The sequence below is a fragment of the Lissotriton vulgaris genome, chromosome 4_1, assembly GCF_964263255.1.
Source record: "Lissotriton vulgaris chromosome 4_1, aLisVul1.2, whole genome shotgun sequence".
In the NCBI taxonomy this organism is placed as follows: Eukaryota; Metazoa; Chordata; class Amphibia; order Caudata; family Salamandridae; genus Lissotriton; species Lissotriton vulgaris.
In genome coordinates this window covers 1,360,923,655-1,360,945,804 of record NC_141691.1, presented here as the reverse complement: position 1 = coordinate 1,360,945,804, position 22,150 = coordinate 1,360,923,655, and the positions used below count along the sequence as shown (strand labels likewise).

Sequence of the window (22,150 nt, the reverse complement as noted above, 5' to 3'; positions counted from 1 at the left end):
TCTCCATCAGACCTTTACCACACATAAGGAATGGGAGAAGTGTTTTCAAACCTACTGGGAATCCTGTATATGCTAGAGATCTACTCGTGTTTCCAGAGCATATGGAAGAGTGTCAAATAGGTAGGAGTTTGAAGTAAATGAGTATGTTTTTTTTTGTTCCGCTGTGCTCAAATGGTATTTCTTTTCTATAGCAGCAATTGTTTTGTTCTAAATTGAAACCCATGAAGTATCTATTTCTGACGGATACCTCTGCCTGTGGATTCCTCACCTTTTGAATTACCCCTTGCGCAGCATCACACAGCAACTTTTCTCCATAGCTCTGCCACATCGACGAGGACGTCACAATGGAACAGCTCCACTCTCAACCCTGTGTGACATCACTGGAGCCATAAGAAGACCTTGTCAGCTTGCTGACGTGAGTTCCCTTTTTTCCGCACCGTCTCGCGTAACAGTTTTTCCGGGACTCTCCCTTTCTTAAGAGTTTAACATTGTTCCATGTTCTTCTGTAATTGTACCAGTGCGATAACTGCTCAGAAAAAGTCTGGTTTTAAACCTTGTAAGGAATGCTGAGTCATATGTCCATCATAGACACCCCCCACCCCCCAGCCCCCCCCCCCCCCATGATGAATGTCTTTGGTGCCTTTCGTCTGACCACGACGTCGAAGGATGTTCTTTGTGTCGGCGTATGAATCGGAAGGCCCTCAAAGAGAGGGAAGCTAAACTGTTTATGGCTAGGGCAAAGAAGCAGAAAAGACGACAAAGGAGGACCGGATCGAAGTCCAAGTCACCGAATGCGCACTCCTCGAAGTTGTCAAGGAAGCACAAGAAGAAGCGCCGTCATGGCTCCAGACGCCGTTCTTCTAAGGACAAGTCGCCGAAGTCGGGGTCCCCAGCTCCACGGCATCACAGGAAGGATAAAGTCTCAACTTTGCCCCAGGTGACTCCGGTTCATCCACCGACTCAGAGGTGCTCTCCGACGCCCAGGGAAGTGGAGCCTTCGCCTCCGACCACTCCGCCCCCGGTATCTCCGGCTCCGTAGCCAGATCCATCTTTGTAACATCATGCGGTTCCTGAGCAGGCTTTACTGAATATGTACCCTCCCTTTCCATGTACGGATCCTTCGCATTTCTTAAAATGCGGTTTATGGCATGTTTGCCAGGGCGGCTAATCCTTCTGGTGCACTGTTGGCCCCATGGGACCACTTTCTTTTAACATTGGCTTACCGCCTCATTATGCCCAGGCACCTTTTATGCCGTTAATGCCGATGACCCTGAGTTGGCCTCTCCCGACGCCAAGGTTCTCAACGCCGATACAATTCCAGAAGGGAGGGATGGAATATTCTCAGTCGGGCTCCGGTCCAGCGCCATCTCGACTTCATGCAGTGCCCCGGACCATCCCTGAAGGGTCTCCATTGATGGCTCTTCCGAAGTCACTGGTGCCGTGTCTGGAGCCACCAACGGCGATTCCCAAGATAAGATCAAGAAGGGAGGCACAGAGGCTTCAGGAGGAGGAAGAAATCCCAGAGCAACCGGAAGAGGAAGGGGAAATTGTGGATCCCATGCATGAGTTTGAAGGGCTTCAGGAAGCTGATTGGCTAGAAACTTCGCCATAGTGCTAACTCTCATCTCCACAGAGTCTTCCTTCACAGGAGGTCTCTTCCTACCACTCGATCATCAGGAAGGCGGCTGATCTTCTGAACTTGCAGTTGCCCTCTGCGGAGATTTAATCAAACATCTTGACAGAGGTTCTTCACCCTCCTTCATCTGTGACAGAGCCTCTGCTCCCATTTAATGAGGCTTGAACAGCGCCTATATTTGTGGTATGGCAAAAACCTATGTCCGCCCCTGCTGTGTCCAGATCGGTTGCAAGGCGGTACAAAGTTGCGCTAGGCCCTAGGGATGCTACTCCCGGTATTTCCTGATCCCCTAAAAGGACCAGCGTTTGAGAGCGATCCTAGGCCTCAGGATCTTGAATTTTTATCTCAAGGAAGAAAAGTTCAAGATGTTGACCCTAGCTCAGATTCTACTAGTGTCGATCGATTTGCAGGGTGCATATTTTCACATTCCCATGCTGAAGTCACATCAGAAGTATCTCCATTTGGCGGTGGGATCTCAACATTACCAGTTTGCGGTCCACCCGTTCGGTCTTACGCCTGCACCACGGGTCTTCACAAAGGTGATGGTGGTGGTGGCAGCACATCTCAGAAGGTCAGGGATCCCTGTTTTCCCCTTTCTAGATGACTGGCTGCTCAAAGCAAAGTCACCAGAGATGGTGCAGCATCATCTGCAAGTAACAACACAGCTGTTGTTCAACTTGGGTTTTTTGACAAATGTTACCAAATCTCACCTGGTACCCTCTTAGCGCAACCTGTTCATAGCGGCAGTACTGGACACTACTGTGAGCTGTGCTTTCCTGCCTCCTCAGAGGATTCTAGACATCCAGACTATTATTCAATGTTTCAAGATGTAGCATCTGTTCCAGTCCTAAAGGTCTTACACCTGCTCGATCTGTTCTCTTCCTGCATACTGTTGGTCAACCATTTACGCTGGCACATGATGGCACTCCAGCGCTGCCTCCACAGGCAGTGGTTTCAACACAACGGAGATTTCAGCGAAGTGGTCAAAATCTCCAGAGACACTGCAGTGGAGCTGTCATGGGGAATTGTTCCAGGAAAACTGTCTCCAGGGAAGCCATTTCAACCTCTGTCTCCGGTGGCTATAGTGATAACAGATGTCTCCACTCTAGGGTAGGGAGCTCATCTGGAGGTCAAAGGCCTTTGGTCTCCAAAGAAAAAGACATCAGTCTTCTAGAATTGCGGGTAATACATTTGGCTCTCAAGGCCTTTCTTCCCTTTATTTGCGGTCAGTCAGTTCAGGTCTGACAGACAACACTAACGCAATGTGGTGCATCAACAAACAGGGAGGAGTAGGGTCATATCGTCTCTGCAGAGAGCCTCTGCGACTCTGGTCCTGTGCTCAAGACCATCAAATCTGTGTAATGGTGAATTGTCTGGCCTGAGTCCTGAATGTGCTTGCAGACAGTCTCGGTCGACAATATGTGGCCGATCACAAGTGGCGTCTTGATCCGGAGGTGGTCCGTCACATTTTCAGGATGTGTGGGTCCAGTATCCGATGCAGAGAGCGTTGGAAGACGCGGTTTAGTTTATTTACACGTTTCTTCCCATACCCTTGATTCCTTTGGTTCTGAGGAATGTTCTCCAAGACCGAGCCCAAGTCATATTGATTACCCCGGATTGGCCAAGAATGGTGTGGTACACAGACCTACTTCACCTCTCATCGCACCCTCCGCTCCATCTTCCTTGTTCGGGTAGACCTCCTCTCACAGTCGCAGGTTCTATACCCCGACCTCAAGAGCCTGCACCTTCATGCCTGGATATTGAACGGGCCAACATGAGTCTTTCTCTCTCTCTCCCTGATATGGTGGATGTTATATTATTGGCCAGAAGATACTCCGCCAAAGGCCAGATGTATGATTCTTGCATTTTTCGACTCGTAGTTTGTGACTCGTAAAAAATGCAATTACAACAGTTTCTCAGGCACTGTTTGCGATTCCCAATGGGGTTGCAAATTGCATGCCTCATCTGTATTCATGAGGCAAGCTCAATTTGCGACCCAATTGGGCATAGCTAGCACTCACAGGGATGGTGGCCTGCTGGGGTCAGCAGTCTACCATGTCTTTGACTGTTTTTTATTAAATCAGTTTTCTTTTCTTAAATGCATCCCGTTTTCCTTAAAGGAAAACGGGATGCATTTAAAAAAAGAAAAATGAAACTTTTCAGTTTCATTTTTTAAGGGCAGGCAGTGGTCCCTGAGACCACTGCCTGCTCTTGAAAAATATTTCCTCACACACTCACAAAAGGAAAGCGGTCCTTTGGGGACCTCTTCCCGTTTTTCGAGTGGGTTACCACTTACTTGAAGTAGGTGGTAACTTGCAAGTGATTTGCGGCCGCAAATGTATTCGCAAAACATTTGTTAGTGAGTCTCGCTATCTGAAAGAGACACGTCAGTGATAGATTCCTTACCTTAGAATATCCCACTGGCCTCCCCAAGGTCTCCTGCCCAGTTCATATCAGATTGACACTCCTTGGTCAGAGAGTCCTCAGACCCCTCCCAATCCTCCTCATCCCTCATGTCCTGAGATTCAGGGTCTTAATTGCATGAGGTCGGCTCGTAGAAGCAAAAATCTCCAAACGGCGTCGGGTGCGGCGCCGATAGGCGCTGTCCCGACGTCGGAACCGAAGGAAAGGAGGCATCGGGGACGGCGCCGCCCGAGGACGGCGCCGGAGGTGACACCACACGGACTGACGCCGGGGGGTTGTAAGGTCCACCGGAGCCGATCCAGAGCCCGATGAAGGTCCAGCGGCACCCTACGGCGCCGGGCCCGAAGGCGCCGACGGCGTCGGGGCCGAAGCACCCAACGGCGTCGGGGTCGAAGCCCCCGACCCACTAGGGCCCCCAGACGGGTTCCCTGGGCCTGAAGGCGCCGCGGAACCCGTCAGAGGAGAAAGGGACCTCATGGCCATGAGGAAACGCTCAATCTCCTCCGGCGTCGTGTTCAGCCCAGGGACCGGAGGGTATGGGGCCGGACGCGGCGCCCGCGACTCCCGAGGAGCAGCGTAGGCGGTGTCACCCGAACCCCCGGCCGCATCGCGCGAGCGTCGGGGGGAGTCAGAAGAGCGATGATGTCTCTTCGACTTCTTATGCTTCTTACCTGACGACTTGGACCCGGAGGAGTGGAGCCGACTCCGAGAGCTGTGACGGCTCCGTCCCCGCGACCTGTCCCTCGACCTCCCGTGGGACCGGGACCGGGACCTCACCCGGCGCGGGGCCGACTGCCGGAGTTCGAGCCGCCTGCGGGACCGCTCCCGCCTGGCCTTCCTCGAAAGGGCCCGACAGTCGGAGCAGGCCTCGTCGTCATGGTCGACGCCCAAACACGTCAGGCACAGGCGGTGGGGATCCGTGACCGACATGGTACGGTCGCACTAGTCGCAATGCTTGAAGCCGGGCATCCCTACGGCACAGTCGGAGTCGTACAGACTTCGAAATGGATCAAAAGATCACCAAAAACTCAGTCAAAAATTGACTAGGGTAGCTGCTCTTTCCAGATCTGCGATGAAGAAGAACTGACGTCAGCACGCGGAGGCGGCGTCTAAGTACTCCGACGACGTCATCACGGCGCCCACGACGGACGCGGAGCCGCAGACGACGCCTACCGACGCGCAAGGGTACTGCTACGCAAAAGTTTCCGGATCCAGTCTGACGCCTGGGGATATTCTAAGGTAAGGAATCTATCACTAACTAATGTCTCTTACAGATATATCGTTACACAAGTAGTAACTTGTGCATTAGGAAGCAACGCCCCTTCCTAGCAGCGAGAGTCGCAAACACTATTTTGCAATAGTGCCCTCCTATAAGGTAGGAAATGACATCCACAAATGGATGACTGCTCTGGAGAGGGCCTGCACAGTACAGCAGGTACCCCAGAGTCAGTGGGCAGCTATCTTGTGGCTCTCCTTTGAAGGTAAAGGTAGAGATAAGCTCCTCACTGTTAGAGCTGAGGATGCTAATGATTACCAAGTCCTGAAAAATGCTGAGGATGCTAATGATTACCAAGTCCTGAAAAATGCACTGATTGATGGGTTTGGCTTAACAACTAAACAGTACAGGTTGATGTTCAGAGACACCCAGAAAACTCAGTCTCAGGATTGGACTGACTTTGTTGATTGTGCCACTAAGGCTTTGGAAGGCTGGTTACTGGGAAGTAAAGTTACTGATTAAACAGGATTGTATAATCTAATTATGAGAGAGCAAATATTAAATAATTTTCAGAACCAGTTGTTGCATCAGCACCTGATTGACTCAGATCTGACCTCTCCCCAAGAATTGGGAAAGAAGGCAGTTAGATGGGTCAGGACAAGGGTCAAGCAGCAGAACCAGAACCAGGGTGGTGGCCAGAAGAAATCAGACCAAAAGGGTAGTAATCCGAATCAGCAAAATGACCAGAAGTCTTCAACAGGGCCCCAACAATCTAATGAGGGTGGGTCCCAGTATTCCCAAAAGAAGAAGACTGATGTTCCAAGAAAACCATGGTGCCACTACTGTAAAAGTAAGACTCACTGGTTTAGTGAGTGCACCAAGAAAGTCTCAGCTCCTACCACTACTGCCCCTAAGGCACCTACACCCCCTAGTACAGTTAGTAGTGGTAGTGCACCCCCCAAGGCTATAGTTGGGTTATTCCTGGGAACTGAGGTGGGTTCTGACTTAGTCAGAATACCTACTCAGGCTGTTCTTGTTTGTAATGGGGACATGGATATGACCCCTACTGTAAGTCCCAGTACTCTGGGCAAATACAGGCAAACGCCTTTAATCAATGGAAAAATGGCTAAGGCCTACAGGGACACATGTGCCAGTGTCACTATGGTGACACCAAACTTTGTGGACCCTGATCAGATCATACTAGGTTCAGACTACCTAGTGACCAATGCTAGCAACGTCACTACCAATCACAGTATGGCAATTGTTAATGTCTCCTGGAGAGGGGTAACTGGCCTCAAAAGAGTTGTTGTTGAGGGTAGGGCTAAGATGGCGGCCTGAGGAGACGTGTTTGCCGGAGGCTCCTCGCCCGATCCCCCTAAAAGCACAGATTTCGTGGGCATCCCTGCCTCCCGCTACTCGCACCAACGGTGCAATCAGTGGGGATTCTGGTGGAGGTCTTGGGAGCCGCAAGCAGCTGGAAGCGGTGTGTCCGGGACTGGGCACGAGGCGCGGGCCGGCGCCGCGGCAGAGACCCGAGGGGCCTGGTGACCGGAGGCCGCGAGTGGAAGTGCCGGCAGCGGCGGTTAAGGCGCCGGCGGAAAGGGGCCGGCTGGGGGACCGTCCGACGGAGCACGAGAACGGCGGCCCCCCGTGAGGCCAGCTGGTGCGCGGCGGGGGCGCGACTGGAAGCCCTGGCTTTGGCCTAGACAGCGGAGCGCTACAGCCCAGGAGGAGGCTCGGAGCACCGGGGGAGGCGGTGACCCTGCGGCACCGTGGATAGAGAGGTGAGGAGGAGGGCAGCGGAACGTGAGGCCAGAGCTGTGCCGCAGTGCCCAGGCGCGTGACGGAAGGGCCTTCTGGGGGTGAGCGTAATCGAGGTCCCGGCTCCGGCCTACACGACACTGCACAGCGCCCGCGATGGAGGCCTGACTCGCAGGAGGCAGCGGGGGCCGGGGAACGCCAGCGCGGTGTCTGACGCGGGGGAGACCAGCCTCAAGGGTTCGGGGCAGGAGTTCGGGCCCCCGGCGGTCACAGAGCGTCCACCGCCCATGCGACTATACCACGGCCTGCAGTCAATCCGGGGCCTGGAGGCGGCAGGTGCGCAGCAGCGGTGTCATCGGCACTGAGGGGACTCAGCCGGGCCTCGGCGGGAAACGGTGGGGACCGGACCGGTAGAGGAGACAGGGTCTGGCTCAAACACTGCAAGAGGCCCAGCGTGAGCCCGTCCACGAAGACCTGCGTCCAAGGAAGCACACCCTTCCCTCCCTCGAGAGAGGGAGACACACAGGGGAGGGAGGACCGGCGGGCCCCCGGCGAGAAGAGGCGCCGAAGCGGGAAGGGAGGTCACCTGCCAATGAGCAAGCACCGGGAGACGGCGCGGACAGCGACAAGGCTGCCTAGGCTCCGGAAGGCCCACACGGGCGCAATAGGCAAGGCTGCGTGGGACTGCGCTCAGAGGGGACTCTACGACCGCTCCACGGAGGGGCCAGCGGGAAGGCCGGTGGCGTCCAGACATGCACAGGGCGGCGGATTGCGAGGTGAGCGGAGGCCGGAGACAATGTCCTCAGGTGCTCGCAGAGGGACACGCATAATACACGACATGTTGTCCAAAGGCTCGTTGAAAGGGGAAAAGAGCCCGGACAAACCGCCACCACCCATGCCAACTAAGGAGAAAGACCGCGAAGGGGTGGGGGGGCCACGAAACTTTTCTGGAGACTCTCTTTGCCTCCCTGAAGGAGGACATCCAAATCCTCCGGCAAGACATGGCGGGAAACTACAAGGAGCTGCGTAAGGAGGTTGATGAGCTCGGAGAACGAGTGGAGGCGGTGGAGACCTCCGGCCACGCCAGGGACGGGGAGGTAGACCTGTTGAGACAGGAAATCCTCAAACTGCATGAGCAGCAAACAGACCTGCAATCGCACACCGAACATCTTGAGAACCGCTCGAGACGCAATAACATTAGGGTTCGAAATGTGCCATCTAAGGCGGAGGGGGAAGATGTCACGCTCTACCTACAGGAACTGTTCCGGGACATACTGCAGGAGGATGAGGACTCGACAGGGCCCACAGGGTGGGCCCCCCTCGCAGGGCGCCTGCTCCCCCACCGGTCATACTGGCGTTTTTACCGGATTACCCTCTTAAAGAACGCATTTTGTAGGCGGCAAGGAAGGCGCAACCTATCCTCTTCAAAGGTCACAGAGTGGAGCTCTTTCAGGATCTCTCCGCAATCACCCTACAGAAACGCCGAGCATTCAGAGTGGCCACTGCCTTCTTGCGGGACAAGGGGGTCCCCTACTCCTGGGGCCACCCATTCAGACTTATATTTAAATGGAACGGCTCCCTCCACCAACTGAGGTCACTGAAGGACACCTGCTATCTGTTGGGTATCCAGCCGGAGGGCGATGAGTCAGACGATGACAAGGAACCAAGATCCTCGCAATTCACGGTGTCGCAAACGACCAGGGATGGGTGGCAGAAAGTGAGGCGACGTTGTGGGGCCAGGAAAGGATTCAGGCCAGACCCCGAAACGGTGGCGCAGGGCCACGAGGCAGCAATTCAGGAAGTCGCTAAAGACACAGGAGCCGCATAGAGGGACCTAGACAATGCCCGCGATCTTTCACAGCATCATACAGGGTGGGCGGGACGGGGGGCCTCGAGGCCGCCATTGCCACACATACCCTTCCATTGACACTTTACCACAGGCCTGGACTGTTGCTGTATAGGCCTAGGACAATGTTCACCAGTTGGGCATATGGAGTTGGGATCCGGGATGAGGGGGGGGAAGGGGGCGGTAGGGGCCGGGAGGTGCCCCGAGGGGGGGGGGGGTTTCAGTTTGGGTTCGGGGAGTTCTGAGGTGGGGGGGCGGGCTCCGGGGTGTTCCTTCCAGAGGGGCAAGACAGGCAGGGTTCCGAAAGGGCTCCACACAGAGGTTTGGGGCGACGCACACAAGAGCCCGAGGGTGCATCTGGCATAGGTGAGGCGGTGGCGGGGTAGGGCATGTTCCCCTAAATGGCGTCTGAAACTTTGCAAATCCTAACCCTAAACGTTAAAGGCCTCAACAATCCAATTAAACGGCGGGCGGTGCTCTCATACTTAGAGAACTCCGGTGCGGCGATTTACATCCTACAGGAGACACATTTGCTGGCAAAGGACTGGCATCGTATGCGATCCAGGGCCTTCCCGATGCAACTTTATTCCTCCACTTTAGAGAAGAAAGCAGGGGTGGCCATTCTGTTCGCTAAACACTTCAATGGTCAAGTAAGAGATAAGGTGGCAGAAATCAAGGGCAGACTACTAGCGCACACTGTTAGCATCGGCAATGTGGAGCTCACAGTAGGATCCATCTACGCGCCCAACGCCAAGCAGGAATCGTTTCTCACTGGGGCGCTGTCGGAGGTTTTGGGGGCAGCGACACGGTACACACTAGTGGGCGGGGACCTAAATCTGGTGATGGACAATGGGGTAGACAGGTCGGGGCACAGGTTTGGCGATTCCGGTGCTCTCTCTTCAGAAGGGAAGCGCTGGCTCGCCAGCAGAGGTTTCAGGGATGCATGGAGGGAGATACACCACACGGCTCCAGGGTACACCTTCTACTCACATGTACACCGGACGTACACCAGGATAGATCACTTCCTTCATTCGACAGGTATGGGCCCTATGGTGAATGACGTAGAGGTCAACCCTGCGGTCCTTTCTGACAACGACGCAATACTACTACACCTGCAGGTCCCCCGCATCCATTCACACAGGGTAGGTGGCGGCTCAGGGAGTCCCTGCTCACGCGTAAGGGGGTTGCGCAGCAACTCTCCCTGACTATATCGGACTACCTGAGCAGGAACGACACAGGAGAGGTAGACATGACTGCGGTTTGGGAGGCACTGAAAGCAGTAGTTAGGGGGGAGCTGATGGCGATCTTGGCCTCAGATAACAAGGAACGGGCCGAACGACGCCGGGAACTGACCGCATAGGTGTTGGAACTAGAGCGAGTGCACTGTCGGACAGGGGTCCCTAGGATATGGCGTCAACTAAAGGCTGCTAGAGCGCAACTTGCGAGTCTTGACTTAGACAGGGCAGAATATGCGGCGCTACGCCTCAAGCACACTTATTATGTAGGGGGGGATAGGACCGGCCGCCTGCTAGCCAGCAAACTCAAAACGAAAAACGGTCAAGGCCAAGGTGCAAGTCATTCGCAAGGACGACGGCAGTGAGCAATGTGAAGACGAGAGTATAGCCGAGGCTTTGAGGGCATTTTGCGCCAAGCTATACGAGGCCGATCCGGCCTCGGAGGAGGAGTTCGGGACTGGGTATTTAAATGAAGCCCGCGTAACCGCTCTGAACAGTGCGAATTCTGAGGCGCTCGACGCTCCCATTCGCTTAGAGGAGGTGATCTCTGCTATTGCGCGCCTTTAACCGCTCAAGGCGCCAGGCCCGATGGGTTCTCCGCGGACTTTTACAAAGCTTTTTGCCAACTTTTAGCCCCAGTGCTAACGAAACTCTTTAACTCATTTCGAGACCCGGGCTCGATCCCACAAGAGATGCTCGAGGCGGACATAATCGTCCTGCCCAAGCCCGGAAAAGACACCTCTAAATGTGCGGCATACCGGCCAATATCGCTTCTGAATATTGATCTGAAGCTTTTCACCGGAATCTTGCCGGCAAGGCTGGGGCCGTGCCTCCCGGGCATAATTGAACCGGACCAGGCGGGCTTCATACCCTCGCGTCAATGTGCAGACAACACCAAACGCCTACTGCATGTGATCGACAAGGCCCACTATAACGATTCGGATGCAGCCCTACTGTCAGTCGACCCCGAAAAAGCGTTCGACAGAGTGGACTGGCTACACCTAGACAGGAGACTGTCGAGATTCGGGCTCGGGGAGAGATTCAGAGCCTGGGTGGCAAGCTGTTACGCGACCCCCCGAGCAACGATTAGGGTGAACGGGACCGGTTCCAAGCCACTGGACATCCGGCGGGGTACGCGGCAAGGCTGTCCTCTTTCGCCGATGTTATTCGCCCTCTACATGGAAACATCTGAAAGAAACACGTTAGTGTTAGATTCCTTACCTTAGAATATCCCCAGGCGTCAGTCTGGATCCGGAAACTTTTGCGTAGCAGTACCCTTGCGCGTCGGTAGGCGTCGTCTGCAGGCGTCTCCTGCGGCTCCGCGTCCGTCGTTTGCGTCGTGCGCCGTGATGACGTCGCTGGAGTATATAGACGCCGCCTCCGCGCGCTGACGTCAGTTCTTCTTTTTTCCGCGCCAGTGGACGCAGATCTGAAGAGCGGTACCCGGTCTTTTGACCAAGTTATAATTGTATTTTCTATCTTTGTGCCTGGTAAGGATGCCCGGTTTCAAGCATTGTGACGGGTGTGACCGCACGATGTCGGTCACGGACCATCACCGTCTCTGTCTCCGGTGCCTGGGCCCCGACCACGATGTCGACGCCTGCGTCGATTGCCGGGCTCTGACTGGAAAAGCTAGGCGGGAGCGGTCCCGCAAGCTGCTCGAGCTCCGGGTGTCGGCCCCGCGTCGAGAGCGGTCTCGGTCCGGCCGGAGGTCCAGGGAGCGTTCGAGGGAGCGGTCGCGGAGCCGCGCCGGACGCTCCGGAAGTCGACATCACTCGTCGGGTTCGTCAGGTAAGAGACACAAGAAGTCGGGGCGTCGTCATCGTACCCCCGACTCCCCCCGACGCTCGCGCGATGCGGCCGGGGGTTCGGGTGACCCCAACCCCGCGGCTCCGCGAGAGTCGCCGGCGCGGCCTGCCCCATACCCTCAGGTCCCTGGGCACGGGGCGACGCCTGAGGAGATAGAGGCGTTCCTCATGGCCATGAGGGCCCTCTCTTCTCCGGCGGGTTCCACGGCGCCTAAGGGCCCAGTGAACCTGTCCGGAGGCCCTATCGGTTCAGCTGACCCTACCTCGACGCCGTCGGATGCTCCGACACCGGCGCCGCCGCCGGCGCCGCCGCCGGCGCCGCTAGGGCCTTCGGGATCGGCGCCGGATGGACGTCCATCCAATCCGGCGCCGCTTCCATCTGGGTTACCCCCGACGCCGCCCCCGCGCGACGCCGGTTCCTCGGTGCCGGCTTCGGGCGGCACCGGGGCTCCGGCGCCGGCTCCGGGCGGCGCCGCCCCCATACCCTCACCGAATCCGGACGCGGAGTCGGACCGGCGTCGCCCGACGCCGGGTTCGACGCCGATGGGGCCTGTTGACCCCGTGGAGCCGGTCTACATGGTTGACACCGACTACGGTGATGATGTAGAGTACGGTGAGGGCTGGGAGGGGTCTGAAGACCCTCTGTCACGCGAGTGTCAGTATGACACGGACTGGACAGGTGTTTTGGGGGACGCCAGTGGATTGGATGACTCTCCTAACCCTGGTTTTGTCTCTCCTCCTTCCGTGGCATCGGAGGAGGGAGCTGCCTATTCAGTGGTGTTGATGAGGGCTGCCAAGGCCTTAAACCTTGAGCTCCCCGTCGCGGCCGTGAGGCCTAACATCCTCACTGAGGTCTTCAAACCGCGGTCATGCCCACAGGAGCCTCTGCTGCCGTTTAACGAAGCCTTGTCAGACGTTCTGTTGGGCACTTGGTCCAGGCCCTCTTCAGGTGCGCCTGTTGATCGGAACGTGGCCAGACGCCACCGTCCTTGTCCGGACGACCCCAAGTTCCTGTCCACCCACCCCACCCCTGAGAGTCTGGTGATCCAGGCCTCTACCTCCCAGTCCGCATTCCCGTCGGCCCCGCCCGATCGGGAATCCAAGAGGTATGACCAATATGGCAAGAAGGTCTTCTCGTCCCTGAGCTTAGGACTGCGGTCTTGCAACACCGCTTGCCTCTTGGGCCGCTACACCCACTCTGTGTGGGATACGGTCGCGGAACTGCTGCCAAAATGCCCCATGGAGGTGCAGGCAAAGCTCGGCAAAGCTGTAGCGGAGGGCCGAGATGCAGCTAGGTATTCAATTCGATGTGGCCTTGATACGACAGACTCGCTAGGCAGAGCTATGTCCACGACGGTGGCGATTCGTCGCCACGCCTGGTTGAGATCCGCCAACTTCTCGGCAGATGTCCAGAATGCCTTAATGGACATGCCGTTCGATGGCTGTCATCTGTTTGGTGACAAGGCGGACCACGCGCTGGAACGCTTCAAGGACTCCAGGGTCACGGACAAGTCCTTGGGTCTCTCGACCCAGCGCCAGCAAACGGGTTCGTTTCGCTCCTTTCGTGGCCAAGGAAGGGGCGTCCCCACACGTGCTGCCAGCCACGCGCCGCAACAATCTTATCAACACGGTGGCGGCCGTGGAAACCGCCGTGGAGGCGGTCGGGGTCAGAGGCGGGGTCAGGCCACATCCCCCCCGCAGCATCTGCCTCAAAATCCTCCTAGTCCGTGCTTTCAGGCCCACGTGACGCCAGTGGGTGGCAGGGTTCGCCATCACCATGCCCGCTGGCGCACGATCACTTCGGACAGGTGGGTGCTGCAAATCGTCCGAAGGGGCTACTCCCTCCCCTTCGAGACAACTCCTCCAGCCATGCCACCGCAGAACCACCGTGTGTCGGGGGACCACTTGCAACTTCTGCAGGAGGAAGTTACGGCCCTCTTGGCCAAGGGGGCCATCGAGCGCGTTCCTGGGCCAGAAGTAGGGCGTGGTTGTTATTCCCACTACTTTCTGGTGCCCAAGAAGGACAAAGGGGGCCTACGTCCTATCTTGGATCTAAGGAACTTCAACGGCTTCCTCCGGAAGGAGAAGTTCAAGATGTTGACGTTAGCTCAGGTCTTGGCTGCTCTAGACCCGCAAGACTGGATGGTAGCGTTGGACTTGCAGGATGCGTATTTTCACATCCCCATCCTGCCTGCCCACCGGCGTTACCTGCGGTTCACGGTAGGCCAGGAACACTTTCAGTTTATCGTGCTCCCCTTCGGCCTTACCAGCGCCCCACGGGTGTTCACAAAGGTGTTGGCGGTGGTCGCAGCCCATCTGCGCAGGTTAGGGGTTTCAGTCTTCCCCTACCTAGACGACTGGTTGTTGAAGGCGGGCTCGCCCCAGACAGTCGTCCACCACCTCCAGATGACGGCAGACCTCTTGCACGGCCTGGGGTTCTCCATCAATGTGCCGAAATCACACCTGTGTCCCTCTCAAAAGCTCCTTTTCATCGGAGCGGTTCTGGACTCGGCGCAGTTTCGGGTCTATCCTCCGGAACGGCGGATCCGGGATATTCAGGCGTTGATTCCCATCTTTCAGCCGCTATCCCGGGTTTCGGTCAGGTTGACGCTGCGGCTGCTGGGGCTGATGGCTTCCTGCATCCTTCTGGTGCATCACGCCCGGTGGCGGATGCGGGCTCTGCAGTGGGACCTGAAGTTTCAGTGGGCCCAGCATCAGGGCAACTTGTCCGACCACGTCTTGATCTCGGAGGGCACTGCGAGACAACTGCAGTGGTGGCTTACGGACCGCGATTGGGTCAGGGGCAAGTCCCTCTCCCTTCCCCAACCGGAGCACGTTGTCGTGACGGACGCGTCCCTCCAGGGCTGGGGAGGCCACTTGGGAGAGGCGGAGATCAGAGGCATCTGGTCTCCGGCGGAGTCCCGGCTCCATATCAACCTGTTGGAGCTGCGGGCGATTCGTCTAGCACTGAAGGCATTCCTCCCCTTTGTCAACGGGAGTGTGGTGCAGGTGTTCACGGACAACACCACCGCCATGTGGTACTGCAACAAACAAGGCGGGGTGGGGTCGTGGACCCTTTGCCAGGAGGCTCTGCGCCTCTGGCAGTGGCTGGAACATCAGGGCGTGACTCTGACGGTTCAACACCTGGCAGGTTCTCTGAACGCCAGGGCGGACGAACTCAGCCGTCGGTGCTCGATGGATCACGAATGGCGTCTGAACTCGGACGTGGCGCAAGGTCTCTTTCAGCAATGGGGAGAGCCTTGGTTAGATCTATTCGCCACAGAAGAGAACGCGCAATGTCATCAGTTCTGCGCGTTGGAGTTTCCAAGACGGCACTCGCTCGGCGACGCCTTTCGGCGCGAGTGGAGTTGCCGTCTGTTATACGCCTTTCCGCCTATACCACTTCTGCCCAGAGTGCTGAAGAAGATCAGGCGCGACCGGGCCCAAGTTATCCTTGTGGCTCCGGACTGGGCTCGAAGGTACTGGTATCCCGAGCTACTCAGCATGTCAGTCGGTCCCCCGATCCTCCTGCCCCTTCAGGAGGACCTTCTGTCGCAGCAACAGGGGACGGTCCTCCACCCGAACCTGTCCAGTCTCCACCTTCATGCTTGGAGATTGAGCCGCGGCAGTTGAGGCCATTTGACTTGCCTCCTGAAGTCTGTAATGTAATTCTGGCAGCCAGGCGTCCCTCCACGAAATCGGTATACGCCTGTCTGTGGAACAAGTTTGTGGCATTGTGCACAGCAAAGGCTGTGGATCCCCTTTCTGCCCCTCTCTCCGAGGTTCTTCTGTTCCTTCTCTCTCTTGCCCAGCAGGGCTCTGCTCTGGGCACTATCAAGGGCTACCTTTCTGCCCTTTTAGCCTTTCTTCGGCTTCCTGATCAGCCTTCTTTGTTCAAGTCCCCCATTGTCGCGAGATTCTTGAAAGGCATCACACACATGTTTCCACCTGTTCCGTTTGTGATGCCTCAGTGGGACTTGAACCTGGTTCTAACCTTTTTGATGTGTGCTCTCTTTGAGCCCCTTCATTCTTGCCCTCTTCGTCTCCTGACTTTAAAGACGGCTTTCCTGGTTGCCATCACCTCTGCCAGGAGGGTGAGTGAGCTCCAGGCTCTTTCTGTCAAACCTCCTTTCTTGTCCATCCATCCTGACAAGGTGGTTCTGAGGACTAGACCTTCTTTCCTGCCCAAAGTAGTTTCTGCTTTTCACATCGGGCAGTCCATCACCCTCCTTTCCTTCTTCCCGCCTCCGCATCCTTCAAAGAATGAAGAGCGGCTCCACCGTCTGGACCCAAAACGTGCGCTTTCATTTTACATGGATCGCACACGCCAGTTCCGGGTGGATGACCAACTGTTTGTTGGCTACGTGGGTGCGAAGAAGGGACGGGCGGTACACAAACGGACCATCTCTCGGTGGGTCGTTCTCTGCATCAAAGCGTGCTACTCTTTGGCTCGGAAGGAGCCTCCTGTTGGGCTGAGGGCCCATTCCACTCGGGCCACGGCGGCTACTACTGCCCTGGGTCGGGGAGTCCCCTTGCAGGACATTTGCCAAGCGGCTACGTGGGCCTCGCTGCACACATTTGCGAGGCACTACTGCCTGGACAGTCAAGTCCGGAGGGATGGCTTCTTTGGCCGTTCTGTCCTCCAGGACTTTCTGGTGTAGGAGTGTATTGGTTCGCAGGTTGGTATTGCTGGGGTATCTATTCTAAGGTAAGGAATCTAACACTAACGTGTTTCTTTCAGATGAACAAGTTACTTACCTTCGGTAACGATATATCTGTAAGAAACATTAGTTAGTGTTAGATTCCTTACCGAACCCACCCATCCTCCCCGTTCTGCGAACTGATACCTAGGGTTAAGGACATCCCTTTCAGGGCCCTAGTTTCAAAAGGCACCAGTGTTGGTTCTCTCATGGCTCTGCGTCTTCTGGCGCGGAAAAGCTGTGTACAAAGAACTGACGTCAGCGCGCGGAGGCGGCGTCTATATACTCCAGCGACGTCATCACGGCGCACGACGCCAACGACGGACGCGGAGCCGCAGGAGACGCCTGCAGACGACGCCTACCGACGCGCAAGGGTACTGCTACGCAAAAGTTTCCGGATCCAGACTGACGCCTGGGGATATTCTAAGGTAAGGAATCTAACACTAACTAATGTTTCTTACAGATATATCGTTACCGAAGGTAAGTAACTTGTTCGTTTGCCCAACTGGTGCGAGACAACCAGAACATCAAGGGTATCCCCTTCGGAGGTGAGGAACAGACCATCAGCTTGTATGCAGACGACATTCTAGTCGCTGTTGTGAACCCAAGGGTCTCGATTCCGGCATTTCTGCAAGAAATGGAACAGTTCGGGAAAGTATCGGGCTTTAAGATGAATATCCAGAAGTCCGTGATCCTTCCGCTGGGGTCTAATGCGCGGCAGCCTCACAGAGGATCACTCCGGATCGGAGGGCTACAGGAACGACTGGAACTACCGTATTTGGGGATTGACCTGTCTCCCTCGACGGCCCAAACGGTGGAAAATAACTACTCCAAGCTTTTTCACCGTATTCAGGGGGATCTCCTCCGGTGGCGACATCAGCCGTTGTCGTGGCTGGGCCGGGTAGCCGCTGTCAAGATGTCTGTGCTGCCGAGGGTGCTATACCTGTATCAGACCATCCCGGTCACCCCCCCCCGTTGGGCATGATTAAAAAACTGCAGGACGCCATACAGCATTATGTTTGGGCCGGGAAACGCCCTAGGATGCGCCGCGATCTCATCTCGCGGACGCAGGCCGAAGGTGGGCTGGGGGTCCCAGACCTACACCGCTACTTCCAAGCGACCCAGCTGCACTACCTTTTGGAGTGGTCCAGACCGACCTCGGAGAAACGGTGGCTATTTCAAGATAGGGCAATGGGGGGGATGCCACTCTGGCGGGTCCCATTCCTAGCGAGACGCGACAGACCGGCATATATCAGGAAATCCCCCATCACCAGAACTCTCTTACAGGTGTGGGACGCGGTAGCAACAACTAGGGACCTTACCTCCTTTCCATCGCCCATGACGCCCCTTTTTGATAATCCGGCGTTCGTCCCCGGGACGGCCCCGTGCGCCTTTTCTCAGTGGCGGCCCTCGGAATGTAATTCGGCAGGACACTTGTTTGACCAGCAGGGCTTTATGACATTGGAGGCTCTCAAAGAAGGCTACGAGATAATACGACCGCAGCATTTCCAATATTTTCAATTGCGACACTGGCTCACTCACAAAGACGTCGCCTCGCAAGTGGGCCGCTTCCTCACACCCTTTGAGGCTGTTGGCCAAATCGGACGATAAAAAAGCGATCACTGAACTCTACAAATTCTTGACCCCACCAGCGCCGGTAACTAGGTCAGCGGGGCAGAAGAGGTGGGAGAAAGAGCTTGGACGGACACTCTTGGACGAGGAATGGCAAGATATATTTTTCAGGGCACATCACACGTATAGGAACATGGCGAGTAGGGAAGCCGCGGTCAAAGTGGCTTGTTACTGGCACTTGACTCCGGAACGCCTTCATCAGAGCAATCCTAGGCGGGACCCCAAGTGCTGGAGGGGGTGCGGACAGACCGGGTCCATGATCCACCTGTTGTGGGAATGCCCAGAGGTGAAAACCTATTGGGAGGAGGTCCTCAGTGATATAGATATACATTTTGAAACAGAGATACCACGTTTTCCGGCGTACACAATATTAGGTCTGCCTAACAAACTGACCTTTCCACTCAAATCGATCCGCGGGAAGCAAATGGGGTTGGCAATGGGCGCGGCGACCCAACACATCCTCTCCCTGTGGGGCACCACACGCAAACCCTCTCACACGGGATGGCTCCACAAAATTTGGTTTATAATTGGGATGGAGCGTATACAGGCATCTCTCACACAAACCACGGACACGTTCAGATAGATATGGTCACCCTTGATTGCACTGCTCACCACCGAATTCCACGAGCTGACATGCCCCAAATATCTCAAAGTTCTCAGACTGGTAGATGAGTTCCACAATCCTCAGAAGGCTTAAGGAACGACGAAGAAATGGAGGATGCCCAGGTGAACCCTGATAAAGTCTAGGCTGAACACACCGGGGAGGGAGAGCGAGGGTGGGACGATGGTTACTGTTGTTGTGGGAAAGGGAGTTACAAGTTCGGTGTTGGAGAGGGAGGAAAGTTGGTGCGACACGTTACTTGGAAACCGGCTTCCACTGCACTCATGGACACATGACCCGAGGTCATACGGTTTGGGAGCCCGTGCCGGAGCTTGGGCAGGGCATGCCAGGTTGGAGGTTTGCAATTGTCCGATCATTGCAATGTACTATGTTGTTGCCAATAAAAACAAATTTGATACAAAAAAAAAAAGAGTTGTTGTTAGTTCAGACCTCCCAGTGGTCTGTCTTTTGGGCAATGATTTGGAATCCTCCTTATGGTCAGAAGTGGAGTATAGGACTCATGTGGAAATGTTAGGTTTGTCAGCACATGTTCTTGCTGTGACCAGGTCACAGGCCAAGAAATGCCCAGCTGAACAAGTGCTGGATCCTGGAACAATGGACCAGACACTACCCAAGAGGAAGAGCAGTAGGGTTAAGGCAGTGGCTTCCCCCTGCCTCAAGGTGAGGATCAGCCCTCTCAGGAGGCTGACCCAAAGACCCCAGTAGGAACTGTCCTAGAAGAGCTTGAACCTGAACAGGTTGAGTTTCTTGGGACAGGGGGACCTTCCAGGGCAGACTTGAGGGCAGGCACATTTAGACTGTTCCTCCCTTGAACCCCTCAGACAGCAAGCTGCTGCTGAGGCTGCAGGGAATGCTACAGGTACCCACAAGGTGTACTGGGATGATGGACTCCTATACTCTGAGGCAAGAGACCCCAAGCCTGGTGCTACCAGGAGGCTGGTCATCCCCTTGTCTCTTAAAGGTTTCCTTCTTACCTTAGCCCATGAAATTCCCCTTGCAGGTCACTTAGGCCAGATTAAGACTTGGGACAGGCTTGTCCCTCACTTTCACTGGCCTCATATGTCTGAAGACACCAAAGAGTTTTGTCGCTCATGTGTCACCTGTCAAGCCAGTGGCAAATCAGGTGGCATAACAAAGGCCCCCCTTATACCACTACCTGTGGTGGGGGTACCCTTTGAAAGAGTGGAGATAGACATTGTTGGACCAATGGACCCCCAACAGCATCTGGGCACAGATTTATACTGGTGGTAGTGGATCATGCCACCAGGTATCCAGAAGCTATTCCCCTTAGGACCACTACAGCTCCTGTTGTGGCCAGGGCCCTACTTGGAGTATTCTCCAGAGAGGGGTTTCCTAAGGAGGTTGTCTCTGACAGAGGTGCAAACCTTATGTCAGGATACTTGACTGCAATGTGGAAGGCGTGTGGTGTAAATTACAAATTCACCACCCCCTATCACCCACAGTGCAATGGGCTTGTGGAGAGATTCAACACGACCCTAAAAGGGATGATAAAAGGGTTACCTGAAAAGCTTAGGCGAAGATGGGACATCCTTTTACCCTGCCTTCTGGTTGCTTACAGAGAGGTCCCACAGAAGGGGGTGAGCTACAGCCCTTTTGAGCTTCTATTTGGGCATCTTGTAAGAGGACCCCTATGTCTTGTGAAGGAAGGATGGGAGTTACCTCTCAAAAAGCCTAAGCTTGACATAGTGGACTATGTACTTGGTCTCCGCTCCAGGATGGCAGAGTACATGGAGAAGGCAACCAAAAACCTTGAGGCCAGCCGAGAACTTCAAAAAGATTGGCATGACCAAAAGGCTGTCCTTACTGTTTACCAGCCAGGACAGAAGGTGTGGGTGTTGGAGCCAGTGACCCCAGCAGCTCTCCAAGACAAATGGTCTGGACCCCATACCATCATTGAGCAGAAGGGATAGGTCCCCTACCTGATGGACCTCGGAACTCCCAGGAGCCCCCACAGGGTGCTTCATGTGAACAGGCTCAATGCATTTGTTGACAGGGCGGATATGGGCTTGCTCATGGCCACAGATGAGGGACAGGAGGAAGAGAGTGACCCTCTCCCATACCTGCTCACTCAGAACCCTGATGATGGGTCAGTAGATGGTGTGGTCTTTTCTGACAGCCTCTCTGAGCATCAACAAAAGGATTCCAAACAGGTTCTTCAATCCTTTAGACAAATGTTCTCTCTGACCCCCCGTCAGACAAACTGGTGCACCCATGAGGTGGACACTGGTGACAGTCTGCCTATAAAGAGTAAAATCTACAGGCAACCTGACCAAAGAAAGAAGTACAAAAGACGTTGGAATTGGGAGTCATTGAACCCTCAGAGAGCCCTTGGGCTAGTCCTGTAATTCTAGTGCCAAAACCTCACACCCAGGATGGTAAGAGAGAGATGAGGTTTTGTGTAGACTACAGGGGTCTCAATGCTGTCACTAAGACAGATGCCCATCCAATACCTAGGGCAGATGAACTCATAGATAAATTGGCTTCTGCCAAATTCTTGAGTATATTTGACCTGACAGCTGGTTATTGGCAAATCAGGTTAGCTGAGGATGCCAAGGACAAAACAGCATTTTCTACCCCAGGAGGTCATTACCAACTTGTGGTGATGCCATTTGGTTTGAAAAATGCACCTGCCACTTTTCAAAGGTTGGTGAACCAAGTTCATCTGGGTTGGATGACTTTTGTGCAGGATATCTAGATGATATTGCTGTCTTCAGCTCCACCTGGGAGGATCACCTGATCCACCTGAGGAAAGTTTTGGAGGCCCTGCAAAAGGCAGGCCTCACTATCAAGGCTACCAAGTGCCAGATAGGGCAGAGTCAGGTTGTGTACCTGGGCCACCTTGTAGGTGGAGGCCAGGTTCAGCCATTGGAGAGCAAGATACAGGCCATAAAGGACTGGGCTCCTCCAACCACCCAGACACAGGTCAGAGCTTTCTTGGGCCTGTCTGGCTACTATAGGAAATTTGACAGAAATTATGGGACCATTGTGACCCCACTTAATGACCTGACAAGCAAGAAAATGCCAAAGAAAGTTCAGTGGACAGTTAGCTGTCAAAAGGCATTCGATGACCTGAAGCAGGCCATGTGTACTGCACCTATTCTCAAGAGTCAAGACTACTCCAAAACTTTCATTGTCCAAACAGATGCTTCTGAGTTGGGTGTGGGAGCTGTTCTATCTCAACTGAATATTGATGGTCATGACCAGCCCATTGCTTTTTTAAGTAGAAGGCTGACCACTAGAGAGAAACGT

General features: G+C 55.1%; 1 protein-coding gene across 1 annotated transcript in view; it reads left to right on the top strand.

Annotated features, from left to right (window-relative positions):
• Positions 1-22,150, top strand: part of SMCHD1 (structural maintenance of chromosomes flexible hinge domain containing 1) — a 2,274,803-nt gene that overhangs the window by 1,952,037 nt on the left and 300,616 nt on the right. The window contains exon 46 of the mRNA XM_086965602.1: positions 11-120. Coding sequence (XP_086821728.1) covers positions 11-120 — 110 coding nt within the window. The remainder of the gene's footprint in view (positions 1-10; positions 121-22,150) is intronic.